Raw genomic sequence first — 26,636 nt, 5'->3', positions numbered from 1 at the left:
GAATATAATGTTTATACTGGAAAAAATAATCTGAGGAAAGCACAACCCAGAGCCCATCCAGTCAGAGCAGAAATCACATCCCCGGGGTTATTCTAGGAGTGAAAGTGATGAATAATGGCAAAAAGCAGATTAACCTGGCAATAATGGCACAGGCTGAGGTTTGGGACAGGGCAGGCTCCACCTGCAGCCCGGGGATGTCTCAGGAGGGGCTTTGGAAGCAGAGCCCAGAGGTTTCTCCAGTGCCCTGTGCTCGGTTTGGTGGCGCAGCACAGCCCCGTTATCCCTCACAGCAAGGTGCAGACGGGGCCCTGCACGGCTGGGGCTCTCTGGGTGCCCTCAGGAGAACCAGGCTGGGTTCCTGTGGCCACTCTGGTGTCCCACAGAGGGGTTCAGCAGAACTGGGCAGTGCTGGCCCAGCCTGCGGAGCTGCTGCTGCCGAGACGTGACCTCGGTGAGACCCGAGCCAAAAGGGAAACTGGAGTTCCCTGTCTGACAGCAGCAGCCAGGCCTGTCCCAGGAGGCTGCCAGACCCTCCTGGGGGGGAACAGGCTGTCCTGTCCCCACAGAGAGGGACAGACAGGGACAGACACACGGCCTCGGGCGAGGTTTGCTGAGGATGGGGCTGAGCTGTGGGATCGTGTTCCCCAAGGGTCACTTTCTCTCCTCACCTTCAACTTCCCCAAAGGGAACTTTCCACAGCAGAGCCCAGCTCAGCTCCCTCAGCCCGTGGGGCTCAGCACACCCCGGGGCGCTGCTTGGTGTGAGGGTGCTGGCCCTGCCCAGGGGTGCTGCCACCTGCTTTGTGCCTGGGACCACCCCAGCATTTGGGGCCAGGCTGTGGGAGCAGCACTGGAAATGCTCCTTGGGGAGTGCCACTGCCCCTCCAGCCAATGCACAGGGCTGGATTTGGATTTTGGATTTGGGATTTTGGATCTTGAATCTTGGATTTGGGATTTGGGATTTGGGATTTCCCACCCCTCCTTGGGCAGCACCCCTGCCCCTCCAGCCAATGCACAGGGCTAGATTTGGATTTGGGATTTTGGATTTCCCACCCCTCCTTGGGCAGCACCCCTGCCCCTCCAGCCAATGCACGGGGCTGGATTTGGGATTTGGGATTTGGGATTTGGGATTTTGGATCTTGAATCTTGGATCTTGGATTTGGGATTTGGGATTTCCCACCCCTCTTTGGGCAGCACCCCTGCCCCTCCAGCCAATGCACAGGGTTGGATTTTGGATTTTGGATTTGGGATGTTGGATTTTGGATGTTGGATTTCGGATTTCAGATTTCGGATTTTGGATTTGGTATTTGGTATTTGGGATTTGGGATTTGGGATTTGGGATTTTGGGTTTCAGATTTCGGGTTTTGGATTTGGGATTTTGGGTTTCCCACCCCACCAGGGCCACAGCGAGTGCTGCCTCCAGCTGCACCAAAGCACCGCAGCTTTCCAAGGGCAGCCACAGCTCCGTGCAGCGTTTCCCGGGCCAGCAGGGCTGTGCTCAGCACGTGCAGGAGGATTTCCCTGTGCCTTGGAGCCCTGCCCGGAGCCTTTCCGTGACAGGGCTGCTCCGAGCTCCTGTCCCTGCAGCCAGGACTCAAACCCTGCTGTGCTCTGCCCCTTGTGCTTCTCTCTGCCGTCATGTGCCTCTCGGTTCCTCTTTTCACCTTCCAGACGTTTCCCCTTTCTCTTTCCTTTGGAATTTTTTTGAATTTCTCCCCCTGTCGCGTTTTGGGTTCGGGGGGTCTGGCGGCACCCGGGGCTCTGTCCCTGCCATGGGATGGGACCCTGGGGCTCTGTCCCCTCCCGGGTGGGTCTGGCACTGCTGGGCTCCAGGGAAAGCCTCTCCAGGAGTTCCAGGAGTCCCACGAAACGCTTTCCACGGGGAATGGACGGGCTGGAGGTGTCTCCAGCAGGGAGAGCCCTCACTCCCTGCACAGGCAGCCTCACCCTTCCCTAAAGCTCCTCCGAAACCCCCTGAGAGGGAGAAACTGCCGTGAACTCGAGCAGCTCCCAACAAAGCCCAGCGTTTCCAGTTGTGCTCCGCACCTCTGGGCATTTTTGGAGGTGTCCTCAGGTGCTCCATAACCTTTGCATGAATGGCTCCTTTTCTCGGCATAAGCACATTCTTGCAGGAGCGTTGGGCTTTCATTCTGCTCTGCCCCAGCCCTCGGACTCCTCTGTTCACTTGTTTAAATCAAGCATAAAGCTCTAACTGTTCTTTGAATATTTATGACCAGTTTTTATCTCATGCCATGCATACAAAACATACTTGGTTCCTTTCCTAAAAGTTTTTTCAAGTGCAAAGTTTTAAAAACATGTGGCTTTTATTGGAGGCAGGAATGAATAACAGCATTCCGCCCATAACCACATTAAATGGAACAGTAATATTCATATGCGTAAGGGCAAAAGCTGCCTTGTTTCCTATTTGCAGCCCAACTCTGAAATTAATTAAGAACTAAGAGGATCTGACAGTCATTAGGATCCTTTAGGAAGGAGTGGAAGTTGCAGATGGGACCCGCGCTATCAATAGCACGGAGGATGTGAGCGAGCCCCGAGCGCAGCCCGGCCCGGACAATGAGGAATCGGCGCTGTCGTGACTTCACAGCGCTCGCGTCAATCGCACTCGTGTGCTCCGGACTCGCCTCGCAGCTTTCCAAAGCCCCGATCGCTCCCCGGGGCTGCGCACGCCCGGCCGGCCCGGGGGAACGGGGCACAGTGTGACCGGGAGGTGACAAATCCAAATCCCCGGGGGCAGAGGGAGCGATCCTGGATATCCTGGGGACACCGGGAGTGATCCTGGATCCCCCAGGGACACCGGGATACCCCAGGGGCACCGGGATCGCTCCTGGATCCCTCGGGGACACCGCGATCGCTCCTGGATCCCCCCAGGGGCACCGGGATCGCTCCTGGATCCCTCGGGGACACCGGGATCGCTCCTGGATCCCCCAAGGGCAGCGGGATCGCTCCGGGATCCCCGGGCCAGCCCAGCCCGGGTGTGCGGGGTTGGCTCCCGCAGCTCCCGCAGTTCCCGCAGCTCCGGCCCGAGCAGCGGGCACAGTGTGCCCATGGGGATGCTGGTGGAGGTGAGGGCTGGCACAAAACCTGCGGGACTCAGATGGGGATCAATGGGAGCACAGGCAAGCCCCGAGCTGTCCGGAGTGTCACTGACGGCGATTTCTCCTGCTGTAGTCAGACCCTGCCTTTCACTCAGGTGCTGCCCAATGACACCGGCAGCCAGGTGGGAACCTCAGGCTGATTTTCCCAGCTGGCAGCAGCTGAAACTCCGGCTGAAGCCTCGCTCCTGCTGCTCGGCTGCTGCCCCAAGCGAGGCTCCCAGCGCCAGGGCTGTGCCCACACAGCGAGGTCGGATCCCAGGGATGTCCTGGCTCAGGATCCGACCTCAAGCAGCATCACTGGGACTGGGGCTGAGCAGGGCCCACACTGCGGGACCCCCGAGCCCGGGGCAGCCCCCGAGCCGTCCTGGATCCGCTCCGGCAGCTGCTCCCTGCCCGAAGGAGATTTCCCTGATTTGTGTCGGGGCAGCCGCTGCCCTTTCCTCGGCCGCTTTCCCCTCATTGCTCCCCCCGAGCCCCGCAGTTTCCTCCCGCAGGAGCGCTGCCCCAGCCGGGGGCTGCCCCGTGGGAGCAGTGACACTCAGGGGTTAAAATCTGCCACCATCGGCCCCGGCATCTGCTGCTTGATTTATGAATGAATTGCACGCTCCCTCCCTGCGTGCTGCTCTCAGATCCCCTTCCCTGAGCTACAAAACAGATCCAGACACCCGCCCGGCCCTACTGAGCGCCGAGCTCCTGAGAGTTTGCGATGAATTTTTAATAGAAAGCTTCCTCTGAGCCGCTGCTCTCGCTGCTCCGCTGCCGAAACGGGCGGCTCTGCTGCTAAAAGAGCAGCTCAAACGAATTAAAAACTACACAGGAGCCCGTAAGGGAAGTAATCCCAGCGAGGAATGATTTAAAGAGCTGCTGACCTCCCCGCGATGCGAACAGTAGCTTTGGAGGGTTTGTAAAGAGGCCCATGCAAATCCCGGGTCTGATACTCTATTAACCTCCTCGGGAGCGCGGGGAGGGCGGTGTTGGGATAATCCCCACGTGTCGACATCTCCTGGTTTGCGGAGCACCAGAGCAGCTGGATCCTGCTGTGTGGGGAAAGCAGAATTCAAACGAAAGCTCCTTCCTCGCCGGGCACAGCCCCGCGGGTCCCGAGCTCGGGGGCGGCTTTGCTTGGCTGGACACCCCTCGCAGAAACAGCCTCGGGGCTGATTCTGCACCTCGGGATGTCCCCAGACGCTTTTGGGGTTGTGGGCAGCCTGGTTTGTCGCAGCTCTGCGGTTTGGGTCTCATCTCTGCGCTGCTGCGAGTCAGCAGCTACGTGCAGGGCCCTGCTGTGGGTTTGGGGCGAGGCTGCACCCCGGCACCCGAGGGGAGAGCGGGGCGGGGAGAGGGCACAGAGCGGGGACAGAGAGGGTTGGGGAGGGCAGCGGGACGGGGTACCCGGCACAGCTGGGGCTGCACTGGGAGCGCACTCGGGTGGTGCTCGGAGGAACCCAGGTGATGCCCTCACCTTCAACAGGTGGCTCCCGGTGTAAACGGGGATCAGAGAAACGTGTGCGTGGCGGGGCTGTGACAGCCACGGATAAAGCGGTGAAAGCAGGGAACCACCGGTCCCGCTGCAGGGAGGATCCAGCCCCAAATCGCCCCAAAGAGCCCCAGCGAGGCTCCCCCTGCCCTCCGCGGCCTCGGGAGGTGACAGGTGACACTGCCAGGGCTGGGCGGGGACAGAGCGGGGGTGGCCCCGGGGGGCGGGAAGGGGCAAGAGAAGCAGAGGAAGGGGCAAGAGAAGAAGGGGGAAGGGGCAAGAAAAGAAGGGGGAAAGGGCAAGAAAAGCACCAGGGCGGGCAGGGCGGGATGGTGTGGGGGTGTCAGCATCCCGGGGGTGTCAGCATCCCCTCCACCCCGTCCCGTCCCGCCCCGGCGGAGCCCCGGTGCCAACCCGCGGCCGCACGGCGGAACTGCAGCCGGGCCCCGCTCCGCGCCCCCCGCTCACCGCTCCGCGCCCCGCCGGGGGTACCGGGGGGCACCGGGACGGGCCGTGCCCGACCCCCGGCAAACCCCGGCCCCGCCCGCAGCCCTGCCCCCGCCCCTGGGCTTGTGCAGGTTCCTCCCGCTGGCGAACGGGGGGCGAAAAGCAGAACGGAACCGGCGGCCGCTTTCACCTAAAAAGGGCAGAATTTGAGCGCCGGTAGCGCCGGGGCTGGCGGGGCTCGGGGATGCTCCCGGCGGGCTCGACGGTCCCGGCCCGGATCCCGGTGGTTGTCTCGGTGTAACGGGAGCCGCGGGCCGGTATCGCCGCCCCTCCGTTAAAAATAATGTGTATTTATTGTTGTTGTTGCTTATTTCTGGAGGAGCACCGGGGATTCTGGGGCTTACAGAGCCCGGCCGGGGCTCGCCCCTGGAGGGCTCGAGGAAGAAAATGGTTCAGTAGACAGGGAAAGGAGGATTTTCTGGTGTTGGGCTTTATTTTGGCTTGTTTTAAGGAAATTTGCGTTCCACACCGGGCAACGCAGAGCCGGGAACGCCGCGGCCCGGCCGGCTGCTCTGTGACGGACAGTGCCGGTCTGCAAACACCGTAGGACCGAGCCGGGCACCGGGAAACAGCCGGGGAGCAGAGCGGGCACAGCAACCTCCTCTCCCGTGGTTCTGGCCCGGTTCGGGGCACCCGCGGGGCACGGGAAGCCGCCGCCTTCGTTGTGTTTGCTGCCGCAGAACCGGTGGCTTCGCCACGAATTTTCTCGCCAACGGATTCCGGCCGGAGCCGCCGGCCCTGCCCGCAGCCGCAGCCCCGGGGGCGCTGCCGGGGGCACCGGGGGCTGCGGGCGCCCCGAGACCGCCGGCGATGGGCGGGTGGCGATTCTGGGGAGGGCAGAAGGAGGAGGTTTGGGAGCCGCGGTTTTCAGCGCAGCCCGACAGGCGAATCCCCCGCCGGGTTCGCGCGTGCCGGTGGTGCCGGTGGTCCCCGTGGCCGCCACCGCCGCTCCGGTTCCGCCGCCGCGGGGAGGGCGCGGGCGGGAGCCGCGGGAGCGCGGGGCGGCGGGGCCGCGCTGTGTCCTCAGCCGCTCCGCACGGCCGCGGCTCCGGCCCCAAACCGGCCCCACCGCACCCCAAAACCTCCCCGGCGGCGGCGGCGGCGGCCAGAAACCACCGGAGCCCCGACGTGCGCCCGCCGGGGCGTGTCCCAACGAGACCACGCCCGTTATACATAACCACACCCACTCCGCTACTAACCACGCCCCTTTGCTCATAGCCACGCCCTCCGCCCAGCGGGAAAGGACCGATAGGCGGGGCCAGTGCCTGTCGCGGGGCTCCTATTGGCAGAGCGGCCCGTCCGTCACGGCCGCCCCGCCCCGCCGGGGCCGGCAGTAAATACGGTACCGGGCGGCGCGGCGGGGCTGGCAGCGGGGCTGGGGCTCGGCACGGGAGCCGTCACCGGGAGCGGCACCGGCACCGGGCACGGAGCGCAGCGCACCCACCGGCGGCGACCCCCGGAGCCGCGCGGGTCCCGATCCCCCGAGCCGCCGCCGCCGCCGTTCCCCCCGCGCCGCCCCGCCGAGGACGGCGCTCCGCCGGCACGGAGCGAGGCAGCGCGGGGCTCGGCAGCCTCCGCCGCCGCCGCCCGCCGAGCCCCGCCGGGTGCCCGCCCGTCCCGCCCGGCTCCGCGCCGCCCGCCGTTGTGATGCGTATTCCCGTAGACCCGAGCACCAGCAGGCGCTTCACTCCCCCGTCCACGGCGTTCCCCTGCGGTAAGATGGGCGAGAACAGCGGGGCGCTGGGGGCCGCCGCGCCGGGCGCCCGCGCTCGGCCCGAGGTGCGCTCCGTCGTGGATGTCCTGGCCGACCACGCCGGCGAGCTGGTGCGCACCGACAGCCCCAACTTCTTGTGCTCCGTGCTGCCGTCGCACTGGAGGTGCAACAAGACGCTGCCCGTCGCCTTCAAGGTGAGTGCCGAGCCCCGACGGGACCGAGCCGCGACCCGCTCGCCCTTTCCCCTTTAAACCGCTCCTGACATCCCCGCCGAGGGAGCCCGGGTTATTATTTTTAATCAAATAGCCCAGTTTATTATTTTTAATCAAGTCTCCGCATTGCCCCGCGGTCACGGCATCTTAGATATTCCGTACAGTTAGGAGCTCTCAGGCAACTTTGAAGTTTAATGAGATGGAGGTTAATTACCTTCCTGGGAGAGGGAGAGCGAGGCAGGCAAGGCAGATCTAATCTGCCAAAAGCCGAGCGAGGAGCTGAATCCCCGGTGCGGGGCTGCGCTGCCCGGGCTCCCCGGGGCACCCCGGGCTGGGCATCCCCGTTACCCCCGGTCCGGCCGGGGAAGCCCAAACCGAGCCGGGAGCGGGGCAGGGCGGGTGCCGGCAGCCCGGAGGGATGAGCGGGGTTCCAAACCGGGTTCCCCCGGCTCCGGGGCTGCTCCCCGGCAGGGATCGGGGCCTTTCCCCGCTCCCTGCACTTCCCCGGTGCCGCCGCTTCCCCGGGCCGGACGCGGAGCTCCGGGGCCTCGCCCCGCTTGATTTTGATCCCGAATCCAACAAAATAAACGCGCAGACCCTTCCGACGGGGCCTGACCCCCCTTCACCCCCTCCCCGCGGACCCCCCGTCTGCTTTTAACCCTTTCCGAGCTCTTTTTCCCCCTGCGATTTTCTCCGCCTCCCTCGGGGGCTCGGGCCGCTTTTGGTTTTGCTTTGGGGTTTTTTTGCGCGGGTTTGGGGGGAAGCGCGGCGCAGGTTGGCTCCGCTGAAGGTCGGTCTGAGGCTGAAATGCTCTGGCCCTGCCCCAGGTCGTGGCGCTCGGAGATGTCCCCGACGGGACCGTGGTCACCGTGATGGCGGGGAACGACGAGAATTACTCGGCGGAGCTGCGCAACGCCTCGGCCGTGATGAAAAACCAAGTGGCGAGATTTAACGACCTCAGATTTGTTGGGAGAAGCGGCAGGGGTAGGTACCGGCCAGGAAATGGTTGGCCTTTTATTTGTTTTTATAACGGGGAAAAAAAAAAAAGAAAAAGCGACGAAAAATATTTCTCTATTTTTTAAAAATTTTATTACTATAGTTTATATTTTTAATTTTATTTTTAAATTTTATTTTGTTAGTTTATTTTTAAATTATTATTATTTTATTTTATTCTATATAATATTTTATTCCAACCGTGGTTTCGTTGCCGGGAGAAGCCCCCCAACCCCAGAGCGGTTCCCGAGGATGAGAGGGATGCAGGAAAGATGCGGGAGGGATGCAGGAAAGATGCGGGAAGGATGCGGGAGCAGCCCCGGCCCCGCCGGCAGCTCTGCCTCGCTCCTCTCAGGGCTCCTTCTCTGCCCAGGTGTCGGGAACGGGCGGTGCACACGAAAAACAATTTAAAATACAGACATAAATATATCTAAATATCTCTAAATCTATCTAAACGCAAATAAGGCGGCCCCAGCCCGAACCTTCCCCAGTTTCTCCCATCACGCAGGAGGCAGCAAACCCCACCTGGCAGCTCGGCTTTAAATAGCGAAAATCGAGAGTTTAAAGTGAAATAACAGCGCAGGGCTCGGCCTGCAGGGAGGGAGCTGCGGCTGCTCGGGGGGGATTTTTACTCAATTTTCCCCCGCTCGTGGCAGGGAAAAGCAGGATGGCAATTTGGCTTTTCCAAACAAATCCGTCCGTGCCGCCCGAGCAGAGCGAAATAAATCCCCTGGAAATGTTAAACACGGAGCCCAGCCTGTACCTGCGTTTCCGAGGGTATAAATAGAATTTCAGCATTTCCTCACCAATGAAAACGCTGCAGATCGGAGCCCTCAGTGCTGCCTTTGAGCCCGAATAAGAACTCGATATTTTAATGGCCATATGGCAGCACTTTCTCAAAGGCTTCAAATGTATACACACAGTGTCAGATATATTTTGACTTCTCCGCATTAATTAAAAGCAGTGATGTTAGGAATTATTTGCATGTAATAACTGTTTACTTGTTCCTCTTTATGAAACTTGAATAGTTTACATTCTTTCATACATTTCCTTTTTCCTGTTGGCTCCTTCTCCATGTTGCAGTTTCTTTAAAACTCTCCACTTAACTGGTTGCAGGTTGATGGATGGAAAATGTTTTTCTTTTATGAATTAAGCTTTCATTTCTGTAATCAATTATTCTCTTAGGCTCTTTTCTTTCTGGTTGGGCTTTTTTTCCCTTTTTATTTTTTTTTTTTCTTCATCCTCGCGCAAATTTCCGAACTGAACGCAGCCCAATCTCAGCGTGACTCTTGAATTCATTATTAACTCGCTTCCTCCGCACTCTCAGGCTCGGAATTAGCAGGAGTTGGGTCTCATGAAGCCCTGGGTGAATAAACTCCTTCCCCGCTGCCTCTAACGGGCGGGACTCGGGCGCTAATTATTTTAATTTTTTTTTTTTTTGTTTTACATATTGGCGTGGGGTGAGGCTTTGTCATATTGGGAGAGGAGCAGCCCCAGCGGGGCTCCCTGGGGGCGGCTCCGTGGGGTTTTCTCGCCGCGCCGAGGGTGGATTTCACTCCCCGGCACGGAGGCTCTTTCAGAGCAGTTTGCTGTGAAAAATCATTGAATTTTTATGGATTTTTTTTTATCCCGGGTGTCACACTCGCTCTGCCTCGTTTGGCTCCATCCCCGACAGCCCGGTGCTGCTTTCATTTATTCTGGCAGAAATTTGGAATATTTCCCCGTGTGTGTACAAATGTTTGTGTAAATCCGAAGCGAGGACGTGTGGATCGGTAAACACGGGTCCTGCTGCAGCCCTGCCGTGTGCCCGAGCTGCAGGAGCCTGCAAAAGCCCGGCAGCCAGGCTCTCCTAGGGAAAACACCACTTAAACCGGGCCAATTTGGGTATTTTTAGTAAAAAAGTGTCAGGGATTATTCCCGGTGCTGTGAGCTGGAAAGAACCGCTCCTAAATCCCCTTCAAAAAATAAATTCAAATCTCCAAGTGCAAGGCAAAGATGGGGGGAAAAAATCAGATTTTTTTACTCAGGTTGAGCTGTATAAAATGAAAATTCTCCCCGCTGCGTCCCCGCCTGTTCTCCCGGCTGGAACCTCCCCCCGAGCATCCCCTGGAGCCGCGATCCAGCCCCGAGCCCGCTCTGCCGGGGCACGGCGGGGATGAGAAACCCCAGCCCGGCTTCCTGAGAAGGCGGGAAATGACTCAAAGCGATGCTGGGGCAGAATCATCATTTTCGGTTCAGGGCAGGTTTCTGAGAGAGGCAGAACCGGCCCGGGCTGGGTTTGTGTCTGCGGCGAGGGACTCCGGGCCAGGGAGGTTCTTTCACGGGGAGAATAAAAAATTCAAGATTATAATAATAATAATAAATAAATCACCATTAATGCAGTTTAAACAGGGGCACGGAGGTGTCGGGCTCAGCTCTGGGGTTCTGTGCCTCACAGCCGGGTTTTGCCACACGCTGCCTGCATTTATTTAGGGAATTTGAAGGGCTTCAAATTCCCTAAATATTTTCTCCTGCAAATTCCCTAAATAATTGCTGCTCATCCTCCTCACCCCGTGCTCTGGCTCTGTGCAGGTTTTTCCCCCAAACCCTCGGCATTGGTTGTTTTTTCTGGGATCCTCCGCGGGCTCATCCCGTCCCTGCAGGTTGGCAGCAGGGGCTGCATCCTCGGGGATTGAGAATGAAATAATTTTATTTCTTTTGCCCTCCCAAATGTCTTCTCTGTGCAGAAAATGAGCTGAAGGTTTTTGCGTTGTTCATTCCTGGTTTGAGAGCCGAGGTGAGGATTGGTGCTCGCTGTCGGCTTTAGAACCCGCATTCCCTCCTTTCCGTGCTCACCAGAGGAGCTCTCCCACCTGGGATAATTCCAGGATGTTCTCAGGGAGAGAAAATTTCTTTTTTTTTTGGTTTATTCCTTTTTTCCCTCCTAGCTGGATAAATCCTGTTTAGTTTTGCTGTGGATGTTCTCAGGTCCGACCCGATGGTCGGGGATCTGAAAACCCCCGATTGCTCCAGGGGAAAAGGGAAAGGAGGTGGCTCCTCGCTGCTTTTATCTGTGGAATAAAGGCTGCAGGAGCAGAAATCCATCTCAGCGAGGTTTAGACCTGATTCCTTGCCGGGGTTCAGGCCTCTGATACCTCGGGAATCCCGCAGGATTGCTGCTGGGGCTTGGTCAGAGTGGTTTGTGCAGCCTCCAGCCGAGGGTTTGCTGAATTTGGGGAGCCTGAGGGAGAACTGAGGCCCTTCCTGGGGGGTTTCTGTTCTGCCACAGCCAGGCTGGGACAGGGGAGGGGGGCTGGGCTGAAGCTGCTCAGGCTCTGGGAGGTAAAAAGTTTGGGGTCAGGGTGGGCTCAGGGCTGGTGACACCCTCTGATGATAAAGGCAATTTCAGGCTGTGCATGGAAACTTGTTCTGCTGGAGCAAGGAGGGCTCTCCTTGCTAAATTTGGCCTCCCAAGAGCTTTTCAATGCTTCATTCCTTTTTTCTTTTTTTCTTTTTTCTCTTTTTGCATAACAGGTGACAGGTTGGTGCTTCAAAAGCACCCCTGCAACCCTCGCCGAGGGTACCCAAAGCCTTTCCCAGGTTCCAGCTCTCTGTGCAGGGCTGTGAGAGGGGACGGTCCCTGCAGAGCTCTCTGTCTGCCGGCCGGGTTCAGTTCCCATTTTGCAGTTCCCAGTTTTTGGCTCTCCCGCGGGTTCCCTCATGGCCAGGGCCGAGCACGGCTCCCTCCGAGTGGGAACAAGCTCAGGATCGGGCCCTGGATCCCTGCGGGTGATCCCGGCTCCATCCCAAGGGAGCATCCCCGAGGGGATCCCGCACCCAGGGCTGGGTCACCGCGGAAAAGGGGAACGGTCCGAGCAGGAAAAGCCCCGGGGGCTGCCTTGGATGGAGGGGCCCATACGGGGACAGGGCAGGGAAGGAGAATTGGTGACTTTTCCTTGCGGCTCCAGGGCTGTGTTTTGGCACTCACGGCTGGTTCAATGCAATGAAGTGTGCGGGATTTCCATCCCAGCCTCTCCCGCAAGAGCTGAACCCATGTGGGATCCTCACTTCTGTTTTTTTCCCTCCCTCCCCACCGTCCTTAGGGAAAAGCTTCACCCTGACCATCACGGTGTTCACCAACCCCACGCAAGTGGCCACCTACCACCGAGCCATCAAAGTGACCGTGGACGGGCCCCGGGAGCCCCGCAGTAAGTGAGGGGCTGGTTTGGGGCTGGTTTGGGGTCTGGCAGCGCTGGGCATGGTGGGGAGGGGGTGCAGGGTCCGGGATCTCCGTGCCTGAGGGGTGCAGGGAGCAGAGCTGGCACACGGAGCTCAGGGACGGTGTTGGGGTGGCACCGTTGGCTGCTCGGATTTTTCTTTATGTCCCTCCCAGCTGCCTCCTGCTCCATATCCCCTCACAGAGGGGTGGTTTATAGCTCCCTAACCCACCTTGGAGAGATGGTTTATAGCTCCCTAACCCACCTTGGAGGGATGGTTTATAGCTCCCTAACCCACCTTGGAGGGATAATTTCACACCTCCACCTTGGGATGTTGGGAAAACTCTTTAGGCTTCGATGGCAAAAGTTCCAGGCCCAGCCTGGCGCTGCACAGGGGGACTGGGGGGTTATGAAACCAGAGATGTGTGCTCGGCTTTGGGGGCCGATTGCTGGCTGATTACACTACAAATGCAGCAGGTTCCCCGGGTGCTGAGGCGGTGCCTGCCCTGGCACAGAGCTCCTTCCCCTCAGCTCCGCCGTGGTTTCGCTTTCGGGCTCTCAAAGGCTGGGGCTGGCAGCGCCCGCGGCCGGGGGCTGAGCCTGGAGAAACCAGAGAGACTCTGCGACCGCAGAAGCGTCTGTGTTGTGCTGGGGAGGCTCTCCCGGGGGCAGGATGGAGCCTCGTGGTTCAGGGAGGCTCCGGGAGCTGCCCTGCCCGGCTGCCTTTCGGTGTCGGGCTGCTCCGAGCTGCCTTTGGTGTTCCAGCCACGCAGGGACCTGCTCAGGAGCTGCTGCCCGCAGAGTTTCCTCTGCCCCGAGGGTGATTTACCCTGTGGGACCCCCATGTGCGCTGGGATCCTGTCCCTGGGGGCTCCATCCCCAGCTTTGCCTTCCTGCTGGCCCAGCAGCACCCCGGCACTATAAAGCCCAGTTTGTTCCCTTTGCGTGTCAGGCCGCGGTGCCTGCAGCGAGGGGAAGCAGTTTGATCCTTCAAAAACGCCTCCAAAAACATTTTCTGTTGATGCTGTCGCCGGGCCATGGGTGCCCCTTGATGTCAGGCCAGGTGGAGGCCGTTCCCTGGGCCAGGGGGGTTTATTTGCATCGGGCTTTGGAGGATTTTCCCCTTTTCTTGATTTTATTTTGGAGCCTGTTGAGGATGGATTTCCTGCATTCCAGCTTGTAAATCCAACGCTGCTGTTGTGGGGGTTTTTTTGAAGGCAGAAACATCAGGCAGGTCCCTTGTGTGGCACCTGTGGGTCGTGGTGGGTGCTGGGGCTCAGCCCCAGGGCTGGGCAGGGAATTTCACAACTCTGCCAGGAGTGTCAGGAATAGAAACCAGCCCTCCTGACTGCTGGCTCAGCCCCTTATCAGCTGCATCAGATCGCCTTTCTAATAATAATAATAATCATCATCATCATCATCCTCACCATCAGGAATACATAAATAATAATACAAGGGGAGATAGTTGCTACTCTTGGAGCTCGGTTTGGCCTCCCTGACAGCCAAACCCAGGTGAATCACACCTGTTCCTCCTGAATGTCAGCATTTCACCCCAGAGCTCCCATCCCTCACCTCAGTTTTCTGATATGGAGGCCGTGGCAATCGGGGATGGAGCAGCTTGTGCTGGATCTGGTGTGTGGTGCCCTCCCTGGAACACAGCCCAGCTGCAGGGACAGCATTTTCTGGCGTTTTCTTTTTATTTTTGTGATGGTTTCTGGACCTCAAACTGTGCTGGAAGTGTTGGCTCCTTGAGGAGATCTGTGTGGGGTTTATTTGCTGCTTGTGCCCTTGCCTGGTGTGGGCCCCAGAGGTTGATCTCTCCCCCATCTCTGCACCTCCAACCCATAAATCACTGATAGAAAAGGTTTAGACCCAAATTGTGGCTGTTTTGGACTTTTTTCAGGAAATCATAGATTTATTGGTCATGTTTTGGCTCCCATTTTGACCCTGGGGCTTGAACTCATGGTTCATGAATTTCCAGTGGGAAAAATTTTTTTTAAAAGAATTTCTTTCCTGCCGCACTTTTGAATGAAGACACCAATTAAAAAAAAAATAATAAAATAACACCTTTCTCCCCTCCCTGCTCTGCAGAAACCCTGGGTGTGGAAGCAGCAGCTGTAAAATGATCCTGGAAAGCCAAGATGCTTTTCCTGGCTCACCTGCCACTGGGTGGCTCCCGGGCACAGCACCCTGGCAGTGCCAGCATTGGCATTTGGGGTTGGCATTTGGGGCTGGCACAGCCCTGGGGATCCCTACCTTGGGCCAAACCCCGAGGCTGGGGCTGCTCTGCCTTGTTTGCCTGTGGGAGGTGAGAGCAGGAATTGCAATTTTTATTTATATTTATTAATACTATATATAGTATTTTAACATATGTATGTTAATATGTGTGGGCATAAAAATATATGGAATTTTTTCCCCTTCTTGGCTTCAAAAGATGGGCCCCGGTGTGTGCTGGCTGCTGGTGTGAGGATCAGGGCTGGAGGCTGATGTGGGGCTGGTGGAGAGGACAAAACCCATCCTTAACGTGGAAAGAATTGGCCATTTGTCTGGGTACCCTGGGAAAAGCCCGGGCAGCGCCTTCTCAGCTGCAGCAAATCCCTCCAGCCAACATCCCTGTGGGTGCTGGGGCCGGGGCTGTGGCTGGGCCCCACCTCTGGCCATCCCATTCATCCTCCAGCCCTGGCCATGGCTTCATCTGAGCCCCTGAGCGAGGCTTCCAACCCAGGCCGTGCCCAGCCCCAGCTCCTGAGGGGTCTGGGGGTGATGGGGATGGCGGGGGGAGCAGGGGGAGGCTCCTTGGGGTGATATCAGGGGTGATTGATATCAGGGGTGATATCAGCTCTGCCTTCCCCGGAGCATCCCCTCCTCAGGCTCCTCCAGTGCCCCGCTCGCTCCGAGCTCCTTTTCCTCCTGCTCCAGCTCTTTCTGGGTTGGATCTGGACAGCAAGAAAAGGGACGTTCTGTCAAGTTGGCACCTCGGCTCTAAACAAATAGCACAGCGGGTGCCAAGTGTTGACATACTTTGTACAAACAGGAAGTAATAAAATATTTGAACTTCCTGTGGAATTTCCTTCTTTTCCCCCCCTGTTTCTGCAGGCCTGTGTTCAGGCTGCAGAGCCCTCTCACATCCACAGCTGCTGCAAAATAACCCCCAGAAGGCAGAACGTGGGGAGCTGAAGGGCTGGGGGCTGCACAGGGGTGTTCACCCAAATCTCTGAGGGTGAATGTGCAGAAAGCACAGGATCTCTGGGTCTCTGCCTCAAGGTCCAAAAATTGCCCACAGGAATATGGGAACAGGAGGTCATTTTGTCCCTGCTCCTCTTTGGCTCCCATCCCATAACCCCACTCCATCTTCCTCATCCTCAGCTATTTTAGGCTGACCCACACTCGTCTGCCACCCAGTAAATCCCAATTTCCCTGTGTCCCTGTGTCCCTGGGGAGAAGGGAGCATCCCCAGGGCTCCCCTCACACCCACCTGCTGCCTTCCCTTCCCCTTCCTTTTCCTTCCTTTCCTTCCCAAGGCTCTCACCTTCTCTCCTCTCACTTTTCCTTTCTCCCTCTCGCAGCTCCAGCCCCTTTCTGCCCAGAACTCTTGTGCAAAGTCTATTTTCCCCTTTTAAATTCCTTTTCCCCCCTCTTGGACTATTTTTTTTTTATTTTTGTTTACCATTCACTTTCCATATCCCCCTGCTCTCCTCTCCCCCCACTTTCCAAATCCCTTTTTCCAAATCCCCCCATTTTGCCCTCTGCCCACTTTCTAACTCCCTTTTGGATTGAATCCTTTCTTTCTGCCTCCCACCTGTTGCTGCTGTCCTTGCTGGGGAGGGAAGGGACACCAGGAGGATTTTTGGGTCCCTGTGTCCCCACATTCCCTGCTCAGCCCTGTGGATGTGCTGGCTGTTGGTGCCTCCTGCCCTGTTCATTTTTGGGCTGTGCATCACAGATTCGGTGCTTTTGCTCGTGTCCCTGCTTGGTGTGACCGCAGCAAGTGACAGAAACGTGTCCCCAGAGCAAGGGGGGACAGGACAAGGGGGTTTGTGGCCACAACAATTCAATCCCCTCTCCCTCCTCGTCCCTGCAGTATTTTCTAACCGAGCCCACCCTGCCCAGCCCCAGGTTCCCCCTGTGGTTTTTCCCTGCCCAAAAAGGCTCCGTGCCCGCCGGCTGTGCTGTCCCCGGGCTGTGGCTGTCCCCTGGCCCTGTCACGTAGCCGGCGGGTGGGAAAGCTTCTCACCTCCCCCGAGCGAGGCGTTTCCAGGAACCGCCGCTGCTCTCGGGCTCTGAGACTGCTGAGAGCTCAGCTGAGAGAGGGCTTCCCTCCCACGGGAGCTCACGGGCTGCGCTCCGGGCTGGGAAATGGGGGTGCAGAAATTCAATGGGGGCTTTGGGGTGTGCTGAAATTAAATGGGGGCTTTGGGGTGTGCAGAAATTCAATGGGGAGTGCAGAAATTCAATGGGGGCTTTGGGGTGTGCAGAAATTCAATGGGGAGTGCAGAAATTCAATGGGGGCTTTGGGGTGTGCAGAAATTAAATGGGGGGTTTGGGGTGTGCTAAAATTCAATGGGCAGTTTGGGGTGTGCAGAAATTCAATGGGGTGTGCAGAAATTGAATGAGGAGTTTGGGGTGTGCAGAAATTCAATGGGGAGTGCAGAAATTAAATGGGGGGTTTGGGGTGTGCTAAAATTCAATGGGCAGTTTGGGGTGTGCAGAAATTCAATGGGGTGTGCAGAAATTGAATGAGGAGTTTGGGGTGTGCAGAAATTAAATGGGGAGTTTGGGGTGTGCTGACATGGGGGGTTAGGGGTGTGCTGAAATTAAATGGAGGTGTTTAGGGTGTGCAGAAATTAAGTGAGGAGTTTGGGGTGTGCAGAATTAAATGGGGAGTTTGGGGTGTGCTAAAATGAGCACTTTGGGGTGTGCTGAATTGAATGGGGAGTTTGGGGTGTGCTGAATTCAATGGGCAGTTTGGGGTGTGCAGAAATTCAATGGGGAGTTTGGGCTGTGCAGAAATGGGATGTGCAGAAATTAAATGGGGGGTTTGGGGTGTGCAGAAATTGAATGGGGAGTTTGAGGTCTGCAGACTTGAGCAGTTTGGAGTGAGCAGACATGAGGAGTTTGGGGTGTGCAGAAATTAAATGAGGAGTTTGGGGTGTGCTGACATGGGGAATTTGGGGCGTGCAGATCTGAGGAGTTTGGGTGTGCGGAAATTAAATGGGGAGTTTGAGGTTTGCAGAATTAAATGGGGAGTTTGGGGTGTGCAGAAATTCAATGAGCAGTTTGGGATGTGCAGAAATTAGCAGTTTGGGGTATGCAGACATGAGCGGTTTGGGGTGTGCAGAAATGAGGAGTTTGAGGGTGGCACCCCCTTGTCCCTCCTGTGGAGGTGTTTGTGCCATCGCTGTCCCCACAGTGCTGGTTGCCCTCACCCCATGCATTGTGAGCTCTTGGCTTGAATATGAGGTAAAAAAGCAAAAACCTGTGAGAAAGATGGGCCAGAAAGGGGAAACCTTGCTTTGGGAGTGCTGTGGGAAGGTTGGGATGATGTTCTCTGGGATGGCAGCTTCAGGAACCTGGAGATGGTGAAATAAAATACTCCCAGTCCAGAGACACGGGGAAATTGGGATTTACTGGGTGGCAGATGAGTGTGGGTCGGCCTAAAATAGCTGAGGATGAGGAAGATGGAGTGGGGTTATGGGATGGGAGCCAAAGAGGAGCAGGGACAAAATGATCCCCTGTTCCCATATTCCTGTGGGCAAATTTTGGACCTTGAGGCAGAGACCCAGAGAGCCTGTGCTTTCTGCACATTCACCCTCAGAGATTTGGGAAGTGCTTGGGGAATAAATCATTGGAGAGTCTTGTGCCTCTCAGAAGCTGGAGTGGAGACCCAGGACAGGGGTGGGCTGTGCCAGTATTGTCCAATTCCAGATCTTTATCTTGGTCAAAAGGCTCCCTCGTGGGGCTGCGTAAAACTTGAGCTGGAGATGTTCTCTGTAATTGAAAGCAGACTCGGTGCTGAAGTGCTCCCGTGGGGTGATAGTTTTGGGTATTATTGAGGGCTTTGTTTTATTCCCCTGCTTGTCCTTAGCTAGAAATAAATACACAGACAGTTCCCAGATTGTCTGGGAATAGGGAAAAAAAAAAAAAAAGGGAAATGGCAAAAAGAAGGAATAAATAGGAGAAAAAAAAAATCCCCAACAAAATCAATCCAAGATAATTTCAATAAATAAATGACCTCAGCTCTTCCTGGGCAGTGATTTGTCCATGTCATATTGCTGTAATCTGTTCTAATTTAATACTCAGTACTTAAAACAAGCTCATTTCCCACTTCTGGAGCCCCGTCCTCTTCCCTGGTGAGGAAGAGGAGGAAATCCTGAGTGGCCTTTATGGCTTCCCTATTGCCTGAGGCCTGGCAGGGCTGAGGCTGCTGGAGGAAGCTGTGTGTGCCCATCCTGGAGCTGTGGCATTGCTGTGTGCCTGCCCTGGGGTATCCTCACACGTCCCCTGGGTGTTCTTGGGGTGCTGCTCAGAAATTGGGGTGATCCCAGCCCTGCTCCAGCCTCTGCTGTTGTGGGATGGCAGCTGTGCAGCTCCTGTGGGTGTCTGCTTCTCCCTGCTGGAGGGGTGGAAGGGCTTTGGTTTATTCAGGAGCCTTTGGGGGAACCTTGGGGCTCCCCAATTCCTGCAGGAGCCTTTGGGGAAGTCTTGGGGCTCCTCAGTTCCTTCAGGAGCCTTTGGGGGAACCTTGGGGCTCCCCAATTCCTGCAGGAGCCTTTACAAGAGCCTTGGGGCTCCCTAGTTCCTGTAGTTGCCTTTGGGAAAGGCTCAGAGCTCTTTAATTCCTGCAGGTGCCTTTGGAGGAGGCTCAGAGCTCTTTAATTCCTACAAGAGCCTTTGGGGGACCCTTGGGGCTCCCCAATTCCTGCAGTTGCCTTTGGAGGAGGCTCAGAGCTCTTTAATTTCTGCAGGAGCCTTTGGGGGAACCTTGGGGCTCCCCAATTCCTGCAGGAGCCTTTGGAGAAGGCTCAGAGCTCTTTAATTCCTACAAGAGCCTTTGGGGGATCCTTGGGGCTTCCCAATTCCTGCAGGAGCCTTTGGAGAAGGCTCAGAGCTCTTTAATTCCTACAAGAGCCTTTGGGGGATCCTTGGGGCTCCCCAGTTCCTGCAGGAGCCTCTGCAGATCGGTGCTGGCTCACAGCAAGGAGGTTTCCCTGCCTGTTTTCCCATCTCTAACACGTTTTGATCCCAGGGAAATTTGCCCCCTCTGGGATGCCCCGTGTTGGCAGCGGGGTGGATAAAACCCCCTCAGGGACAAACCCAGCCTGGCCCTGGGTTCTGTGGTGGGGCTGTGCAAGACCCCAGCCCCAGTGGGACCTCAGTGGGACTTGTGGTTATCCCAGGGGACACCAGGGTATGGAGAATTCCCTGGGCAGAGCAGAGCAGGGATGAAAGCTGTCTGAGAGTGCTCCAAGCGTCACCAGGGCCTTTGGTGCTGCAGCTCGGGGCTGTGTTCCAGCCTCAAAGGGAATCACAGAGCTGAAATTATCTGGGCTCCAGGAAATGCACTCCTCTAATTCTTTTATTTGCCACATGCAGTAAATTCCGTCTCTCCTTTCCAATCGCCTGCTGCCTAACAACTCCAGAATCTTTTCACTTGAAAACATCCAATATTTCCTAAGTGCAGCAATATTGGGAGTCAGAACAGGGAAATTATTTTTGCTTGCGTCCTACAAAGGAATCTTTGTTGGGATTGGTTGCAACACCTCCTGCTCTTGAAAGCTTTGGGAAAACCCCAGGGCACGCTTCTCTGCTAGGGTGGAAGAGGCAAACCTGGCCCTGGGGTGGCTTTGGAAATAACTCAGAACGGAGAAATGGGCATTGATCCCGAATTTGGGAGAGACTAAATTGACCAAAAGGGTTTTCTGTGGGATCTGGTGGTCACTGAGGGATGTTTGGGGGGTTAGGTTGCATTGGAGGCTTTTTCCAGGAGAATGTTGGTGGTGCTCGGTGTTGGGTCATGTCAGGGGCTGTTCAAAGGGGCAGCAAAAGAAATTCAAATACAAACAAGAACTCAAATTCAAACACACAACAAAAGAAATTCCTGCTGGATGCAGGGGCGTGATCCAAAGGGAGCTGTGCAGGAGGATGAGTGGGCTGGGATGGGATGCAGGTGGCACCAAAAAGGGATTTTTGTGAGCAGTGCAGCAAGGCCATTGGTGAGATTCGCTCCTTCCCAAAGGAGCAGCATTTACCCCGTGCCTCAGTTTACCTGTCTGTGATTCCTGGGGGCAGCAGGGATGTGCAGGAGGCTGGGGGGAGGATTTGCAGGGTTATTGATGCAGCGTGGCCCCAGCTCCCTCAGGCAGGATTCAGGAACTTGGGAGGACACAGCGAAGAGTCACAGATCGGAAAGGAAAGGGGGGAAAAAATTGGCAGTGCTAAAAGACAAGTTTCGTTTCAGGGAAGACAAGAGCTAAAGGACCAGAACTATCAAACCAAAACCACAAGATCACATCAGATGTCAGGCAGGACACATCTTGTTTCTCCCTCCAGAAAGGGCTTATCAGTGCAACCAATCACTTTAATGATGTGGCAGAGGGAGGAAGAGGATTTGACTCAGAGTGAAATGAAATTGAGTTCCTATGACCCTTCTCTTCTGCTGCCGGAGCGCAGTCACCTGTCCTGCAGGCAGCAGAGATCAATCACAAACCTCCTCCTGCAGCGGAAGGGGCTCAGACATGAGTTTGCATTATTTTCTCTTACTCTTTCCAGTGTCTCTGCTGTGGTGGGAGCGGGGCAGAGAGGCGAGGAAGAAGAGGGACACAGCCAGCAGGGAGTGCCCCTGGTGCCCTCCCAGCCTCTGGGGATGGTGGCAGTGGGATGGGAACCTCTGTGCTGGGAGGTTCCCCTTTCCACATCAGATGGGGCCGCAGGGAATCCTTTCCCCATGGTCAGCTCTGCTCCCTTGGCTTTGGGGAGCAGCATTGCAGGGAGGATGAGGATGAAGATGAGGGTGCTGTGCAGGTGCTGTCGCTCTGGGGCTCCTTGTGCCAGTGCAAAGCTATTATCCAGCTATTATCCAAAGTGAATATCCAGCAGGATAACACCAGCCTGGCTCTGGGGATGGAGCTTGGAGCTCAGTCCTGGGATGGAGGGGATCAGTATTCAAATGCAGGGAGAAGCAGCACTCAGCATCCTCAAACCTTGGGAGAATTCAGGTCTGATCCCAACAGCACAGGCCAGGCTGGCAAATTGCTGCTCCCTCCCCACAGAGCAGGGACATCTCAGCTCCATCAGCTGAACCACGGCACATTCCTTGCACAGGGCTGAGCCCAGCACCTGGTCCTCCCCATCCCGGGCACGGTGTCCTCAACCAGTGTCACCCCAAGGAATGTGATGTGCTGGCCCTAATGGAACAGGTTGTGAACTGGGAGGAACCAGCTCTACTGGTAGGTCCCAGTGCAGGTTGTTAGATAGCAGCAGGAGCTCACAGGGACTGGCAGCTCTCCATGGATCTATGGAATCTGAAAATCTGATCTCAGCCGGGGCTGAGGCAATACCAGCTGCATGTCCTTGAGATCTCTCTGCTTCCTCCCAGCACCCAGCTCAGGAATCTCGGAGTCAGGGAGTTTGCCTGATTCCACGAGAAGCAGATCACAGCCCACGAGTGAATTTTGCCTTCCTGGAATGGGGAGTGACGGCAGAGAGGCCGTCGGGGCTGGTGGTTTTTGCACCCTGTTCTGAAAGCTGCCCGATTTCCCGCAGATGTGCACCCACCTGCTGCGCTGTGACACCCGGGCTGCAGCTTTCATATCTGTAAATCACAACTTTTAACCCCCACCCAGCTCACTCTGCAGTCTCAGGGGCAGATTTTCAGAGTTCTTGCTCTGGATGGAAAAAGCCGGGAAAGCTCTGGTGGGGATTTTCAGCAAGGCACAAGTGGCCTGAATGCTTAAACCTGATGAAATTTGCCCACTGCTGAGAATACCCTCAGCTTTCCCTGTCTTCTAAAGGGCTTCAAATATTTGTGCAAATCCAGAAAGACTCTTGAAACCCTGGGAATAGGGATCCTGTGTCCTTCAGGCATTTGAGCTGCAGTTGTGTGGAAATTTGGGCGTGATGTTCCCTTTGATTTGGGAATGGGCCACGGCTCCTGGGTCCCTGGAGCTTTTGGAAGCACTACCCTGGATTTCTGTTTAAATTAATGCCCTGCTTTGTTTTCCTTCCAGAGGGCTCAGTTTTGGGGTCTCCCAGCACAATCTAAGGCCCCAACAGGGTTTATCAGAGACTTGCCAGGGTGGGCAGAGGGTGGGCAGGGAGAGAGGCAGAGGAGAGGTCTCAGCACTAACCCAGGAGTGAGAGGAGATCAGGGGCTCCCAAAGCCTCCTAATCAATCCCAGCCTGCCTAGAACGAACATCTCTCCCGCTGCTGGAGCTTCAGACACTAAAAAACCTACTGTAAATGCAACATATCTCTGTGCTTCCTGCCAGCTGGCCCGGGGCCAGCCTATTTCCTTCAAAAAGAGGGATATTTATTTTCATCCTTTTAGAGGCAGCCAATTCATCTCAGACCACTACCAGCTAAAAAAGCTTTATAAATTAGCAGCCTTTTTTTTCTTTTCTTTCTTTCTTTTTTTTTTTTTTTTTTCCTTCCTAATTCTCTCCCCCACCCCTTTAAATATTATTTTCCTTTGGTTGTTGGTGTGAAGGCTGTGCCAGGACAAGCGAGCCGGGGCGCATTGCGCCACACTCCCCTTTCTCCCCGAGCTGCAGAAAGACAGTAGCAGCAGTGTCTCACGAAAGCCAGAGGAAACCAAAGCAAAGCCTGGCCGTGACTGATTCTCCTTCCAAATGGCGTAAGCAGGCCCACTTCAAACATGTGAATAATGAGTTATCTGTGCCTGACTTTGTTCGGCAGCACAAGGGACGGTGCCTCCCAACGTTTCCCTCCTGTGAACTCCTGGGCTCTGATTTTAGCAGCGGGGCTGGCTCTCACTGGGGCTCTGAGGGCACCTCCGTCATCCTGCATCACGTTTGAGTCTCTTCCAGTTCCCTTCCAGCTCTGCACTGTCCTCCCTGCTTCCCCTGCACTGTCCTCCCTCCCTCCTTCCCTGGCAGTGGCGCTCCCCCAAATTCTCCTTGGCTGGGCATTTCCCATGCAGGTCTGGAGCTGGAGGTGGGATTCCAGGTGGAGCCTGAGCCACGTTCTTGCCTTGTGTTAGAGGTGTGCAAAGGTGAAACCAGCCCAGCTCTGGCTGCGAGGGACAGGCCTGCTGTTCCCATAACACGGGAGTTTCACATGTGGCTTCTTTCTGGAGCACATGCTGGGACTTGATAGTCTAGCCGAGACTCAGACTGGGAAAAAATTCCAGCCTCTGCAGAGGACTGGCGTGTCTCTCTGAAGTACCTATTTCGAGGGCCACGGGAGGGATTTGAAAGGTGTTTTGCACATTGAGACAGAGTTTTATCCACTGCTGATTCCTTTCTTGTGGTCCCTTCTCACGGAAGTGTAGAGACTAAGGCTTTATGTGCAGGGACTGCTCCTGGTGAGCCTGGCTCAGCCCCGGAGTTAGGCTGGAAATCTCTGAGCACAGCCTTGGTGGGAGGATGGTGGAATGCCAGGGGATGCTCGGATGCTTTGAAGGGGGCTCAGTGTGGCTCAGGCTGCTGTGCCAGCCCATGCCACCCTCTCCTGGCCGTGTCTCCTGCTGTCTGGGGCTGAGGCAATGGTCTGCAGTGTGTGTGTGTGTGTGTGCTCGTGAGCGTCCCTCGGCGTTTCCTCCGCTCCAGCTTGCCGCCAGCATTCCGCAGCCAGGCTCCCGGGGAGGGCCAAGCCACTTCCCAACATCTGCTCTGCCGGGGGCTGGGGCTGAGCGTGACACCCAGCCCTGAGCCCAGCACGGCTCTGCAGCTCCTCAGCTCTCATCTGACTCCATCTGCAGAGAAATCGGGGAACTGGGGCTCCCACTCACCCCACTGACAGTTCTTTTTAATCAAATCTCTCAGCTCTGGGATTTTGGTGTCACTCGAGCCATGAAGTTCCTGGAGCTCCTTTCTTCCTTTGCTCAATTTAATATTCTGCATCTCAGTAACCTGAGGAAATCAGCTGCTTTTGGAACTCCCCCTCCACAGCCTGGAAACCCCATCCTGGTCCTGGCTTGGGAAGCCACATCAGGTTGCACACTCCTAGAAGGAAGAGCAGACTCTGTTTGGTCTTTGAAATATTTTAATGCAGAAAGCATGTCTTTAAATCATGGCTCTGAGGGCCTGAGCTCGTGTGGCACACACTGCTTCGCTGTCTGCATTCCAAGGAAACACCCAAAACTTCCAGTATGCTTCTTATTACTGGCCTAAAGTGTCAAATTCACATTGGCTCTTCCAGCTGGGAAGTGTTCAACGGGATAGTTTGTTTGATATGCTGATACAGATCTTGTTATTACATCAGGATCCTAGGTGATCTGTCAATGTTTACATCATGTCAGGTTCAATACCAGAATTAACAGATTCTGAAACCCGATCCAGCGTTAAAACCCTGGCGCTGCTGACAAGGAGTGCCCAAGGTCAGGAGCTGCCACCATCTGACCATGCTGGGCTCTGCTGTTTCCGTAAATATTGACCTACAATCCAGTGGTGGCCCAGCTGGAAATGCAGTGCAGAACCTCCAACCTCAGCAGTGCCTTTTGTGCCCCAAAACTCACAGGTTGGGGTGATTAAGGCTTCTCAGACAGATTTTTTTTTTTGGGATGAGGGCTGGGGCTGTTTGAAGTCGAGTGAAAATCCACCCACTGGCTTCGGGAGGCTTTGAGTCAGTGCTTGGGTGAAGGTGGAAACCACCTTCCTGTTCTCTAAGGTATGAGCCATTGTTCGCTGGTTTCCTCTCCGTGACAGCTGTGGGCAGATGGGGAAGGGCTTTTAATGAAGCCAACCGCTGCAGAAATTAAAAAGCTCAGGTTGTTCTGATGAAAGAAACCCATTAACAGCGATTCTGTCTTGCGTGACAAAGTCTGACGTCCCCAGCCCGAAGTGACAAGCGGCAGGAAGTCCTGGGGAGACAGCCTGAGCTAAAGAGGGCTGGCAGGCCAAGCTGGTGGTTTTTAACTCATTCTCTGCCTTGTTTCACAGGGTTTGGGGCTGCCAGGTTCCACACATGGGGACAAGGTGAGACACAGACTGGAGGTTGGCTGGGAAGAGCCTGATCCCACCACCCCTGTGTTTGCCTTCACTTAGATTTGCGTCAAGTTTTCCTCTTTCTTTTCAGCAGGATAGTTTGAGGGGTTTGGGAGGTTTTGCTGGGTCTCCCCACAAACCAGCCCCTTCTGGATGTGTTTGCTCCAGGCTGGCAAAGCCCACGGGACTGTGCCCATGTTCAGATAGCACAGGCACCAGAGCAACCACAGTGCAGCATGATAGAGGCACATGAAGCCCTTGGTGGGGCTGCATGGCTGAATAATCTTTCAAAACTTATCAGCAAAATAAAACTTATCTTTCAAAAATTATCAGCATAGAGATCACTTGATATATTATTTCAGGATTTTCCCTGTCACATGCCAGATACCACCACAGGATAGGGTTTGTGCTGAGATAGAAGAAGGGAATTTAATTTTCATTAGATTTCTGGGGAACTTGGTCTTTGAAGTCATTTTTGGCTTTCCTGCGAAGCTCTGCCCAAAAAAACTGGGTAAATGTGAAATATAACACTATTTTTCTTTTTCTGTGCTTAAATGTGTAGTGAAATAATAAAATGTGGGCTAAAACAAGACATCTTAGTGCACACACTTTACCCCTGGAGAAAGCACTATGTGACATGCTGCTCACAGCTCCAAAGGCCCTGGATAATGCAGAGGTGCCTGAGGTCTGGGGACACACAGAGATGAGAATAGATCATTTATGGTCTTGCTTTGAGGTTTCCTTGGTTTACTTCACACAGCAGGGAAAATACATTTTCAAAATACCGCTGGGGTTTTGCTTTCTGCTGGGTTTGTCCTCCGCAAGTTTTCCTCTCTGGGGCCAGCACGTTTTCCCTCGGTTTGGACTCTCACATCCCTGGAAATCTGGGGATTGTAGAGCTTGGAGGGGATGGTGGGGCTCACCTGGTTGTGGAGAGAGCAGAGAGAGTAGAGCGGGGTCAAAGCCCCTCGGAATGTGTGGCTGGGACAGGTGTGGAGCTCAGCTGGGAGTGTGAGCTCCCCTTGGAGCTTCCCTCCCATCCCAGCATCCCCACAGCCAGCCCGGCAAGCACAGCCTGAGCCAGGCCAGTGGGACATCAGGAGATACCAGACGCTGGATTTAAGGAGGGGGAAGTGTGGGGACTTTCTGTGACTTTGCTATAACCTGACACATCTCACAGAGCTGTGCAGATGTGAGGGGGAAGGGCTGGGGGGTGAGAGGTGCCTGCGTTCATCGCCTTTTAAACGCTCTGCTTTGC

The 26,636-nt window shown here is 55.8% G+C and overlaps 1 protein-coding gene across 1 annotated transcript in view; it reads left to right on the top strand.

Moving 5' to 3' along the window:
• The first annotated feature begins 6,450 nt into the window (after positions 1–6,450).
• RUNX3 (RUNX family transcription factor 3) overlaps positions 6,451–26,636 on the top strand; it is a 36,138-nt gene continuing 15,952 nt past the window's right edge. The window contains exons 1-3 of the mRNA XM_074555953.1: positions 6,451–7,007; positions 7,853–8,009; positions 12,101–12,205. Of these exons, the coding sequence (XP_074412054.1) occupies positions 6,747–7,007; positions 7,853–8,009; positions 12,101–12,205 (523 nt within the window). The 5' untranslated portion in view covers positions 6,451–6,746. The remainder of the gene's footprint in view (positions 7,008–7,852; positions 8,010–12,100; positions 12,206–26,636) is intronic.

The sequence above is a fragment of the Zonotrichia albicollis genome, chromosome 20 (assembly GCF_047830755.1).
Source record: "Zonotrichia albicollis isolate bZonAlb1 chromosome 20, bZonAlb1.hap1, whole genome shotgun sequence".
Classification (NCBI taxonomy): Eukaryota; Metazoa; Chordata; class Aves; order Passeriformes; family Passerellidae; genus Zonotrichia; species Zonotrichia albicollis.
The sequence above is the reverse complement of the archived record's forward strand: the minus strand, read 5'-3'. Positions and strand labels throughout refer to the sequence as shown.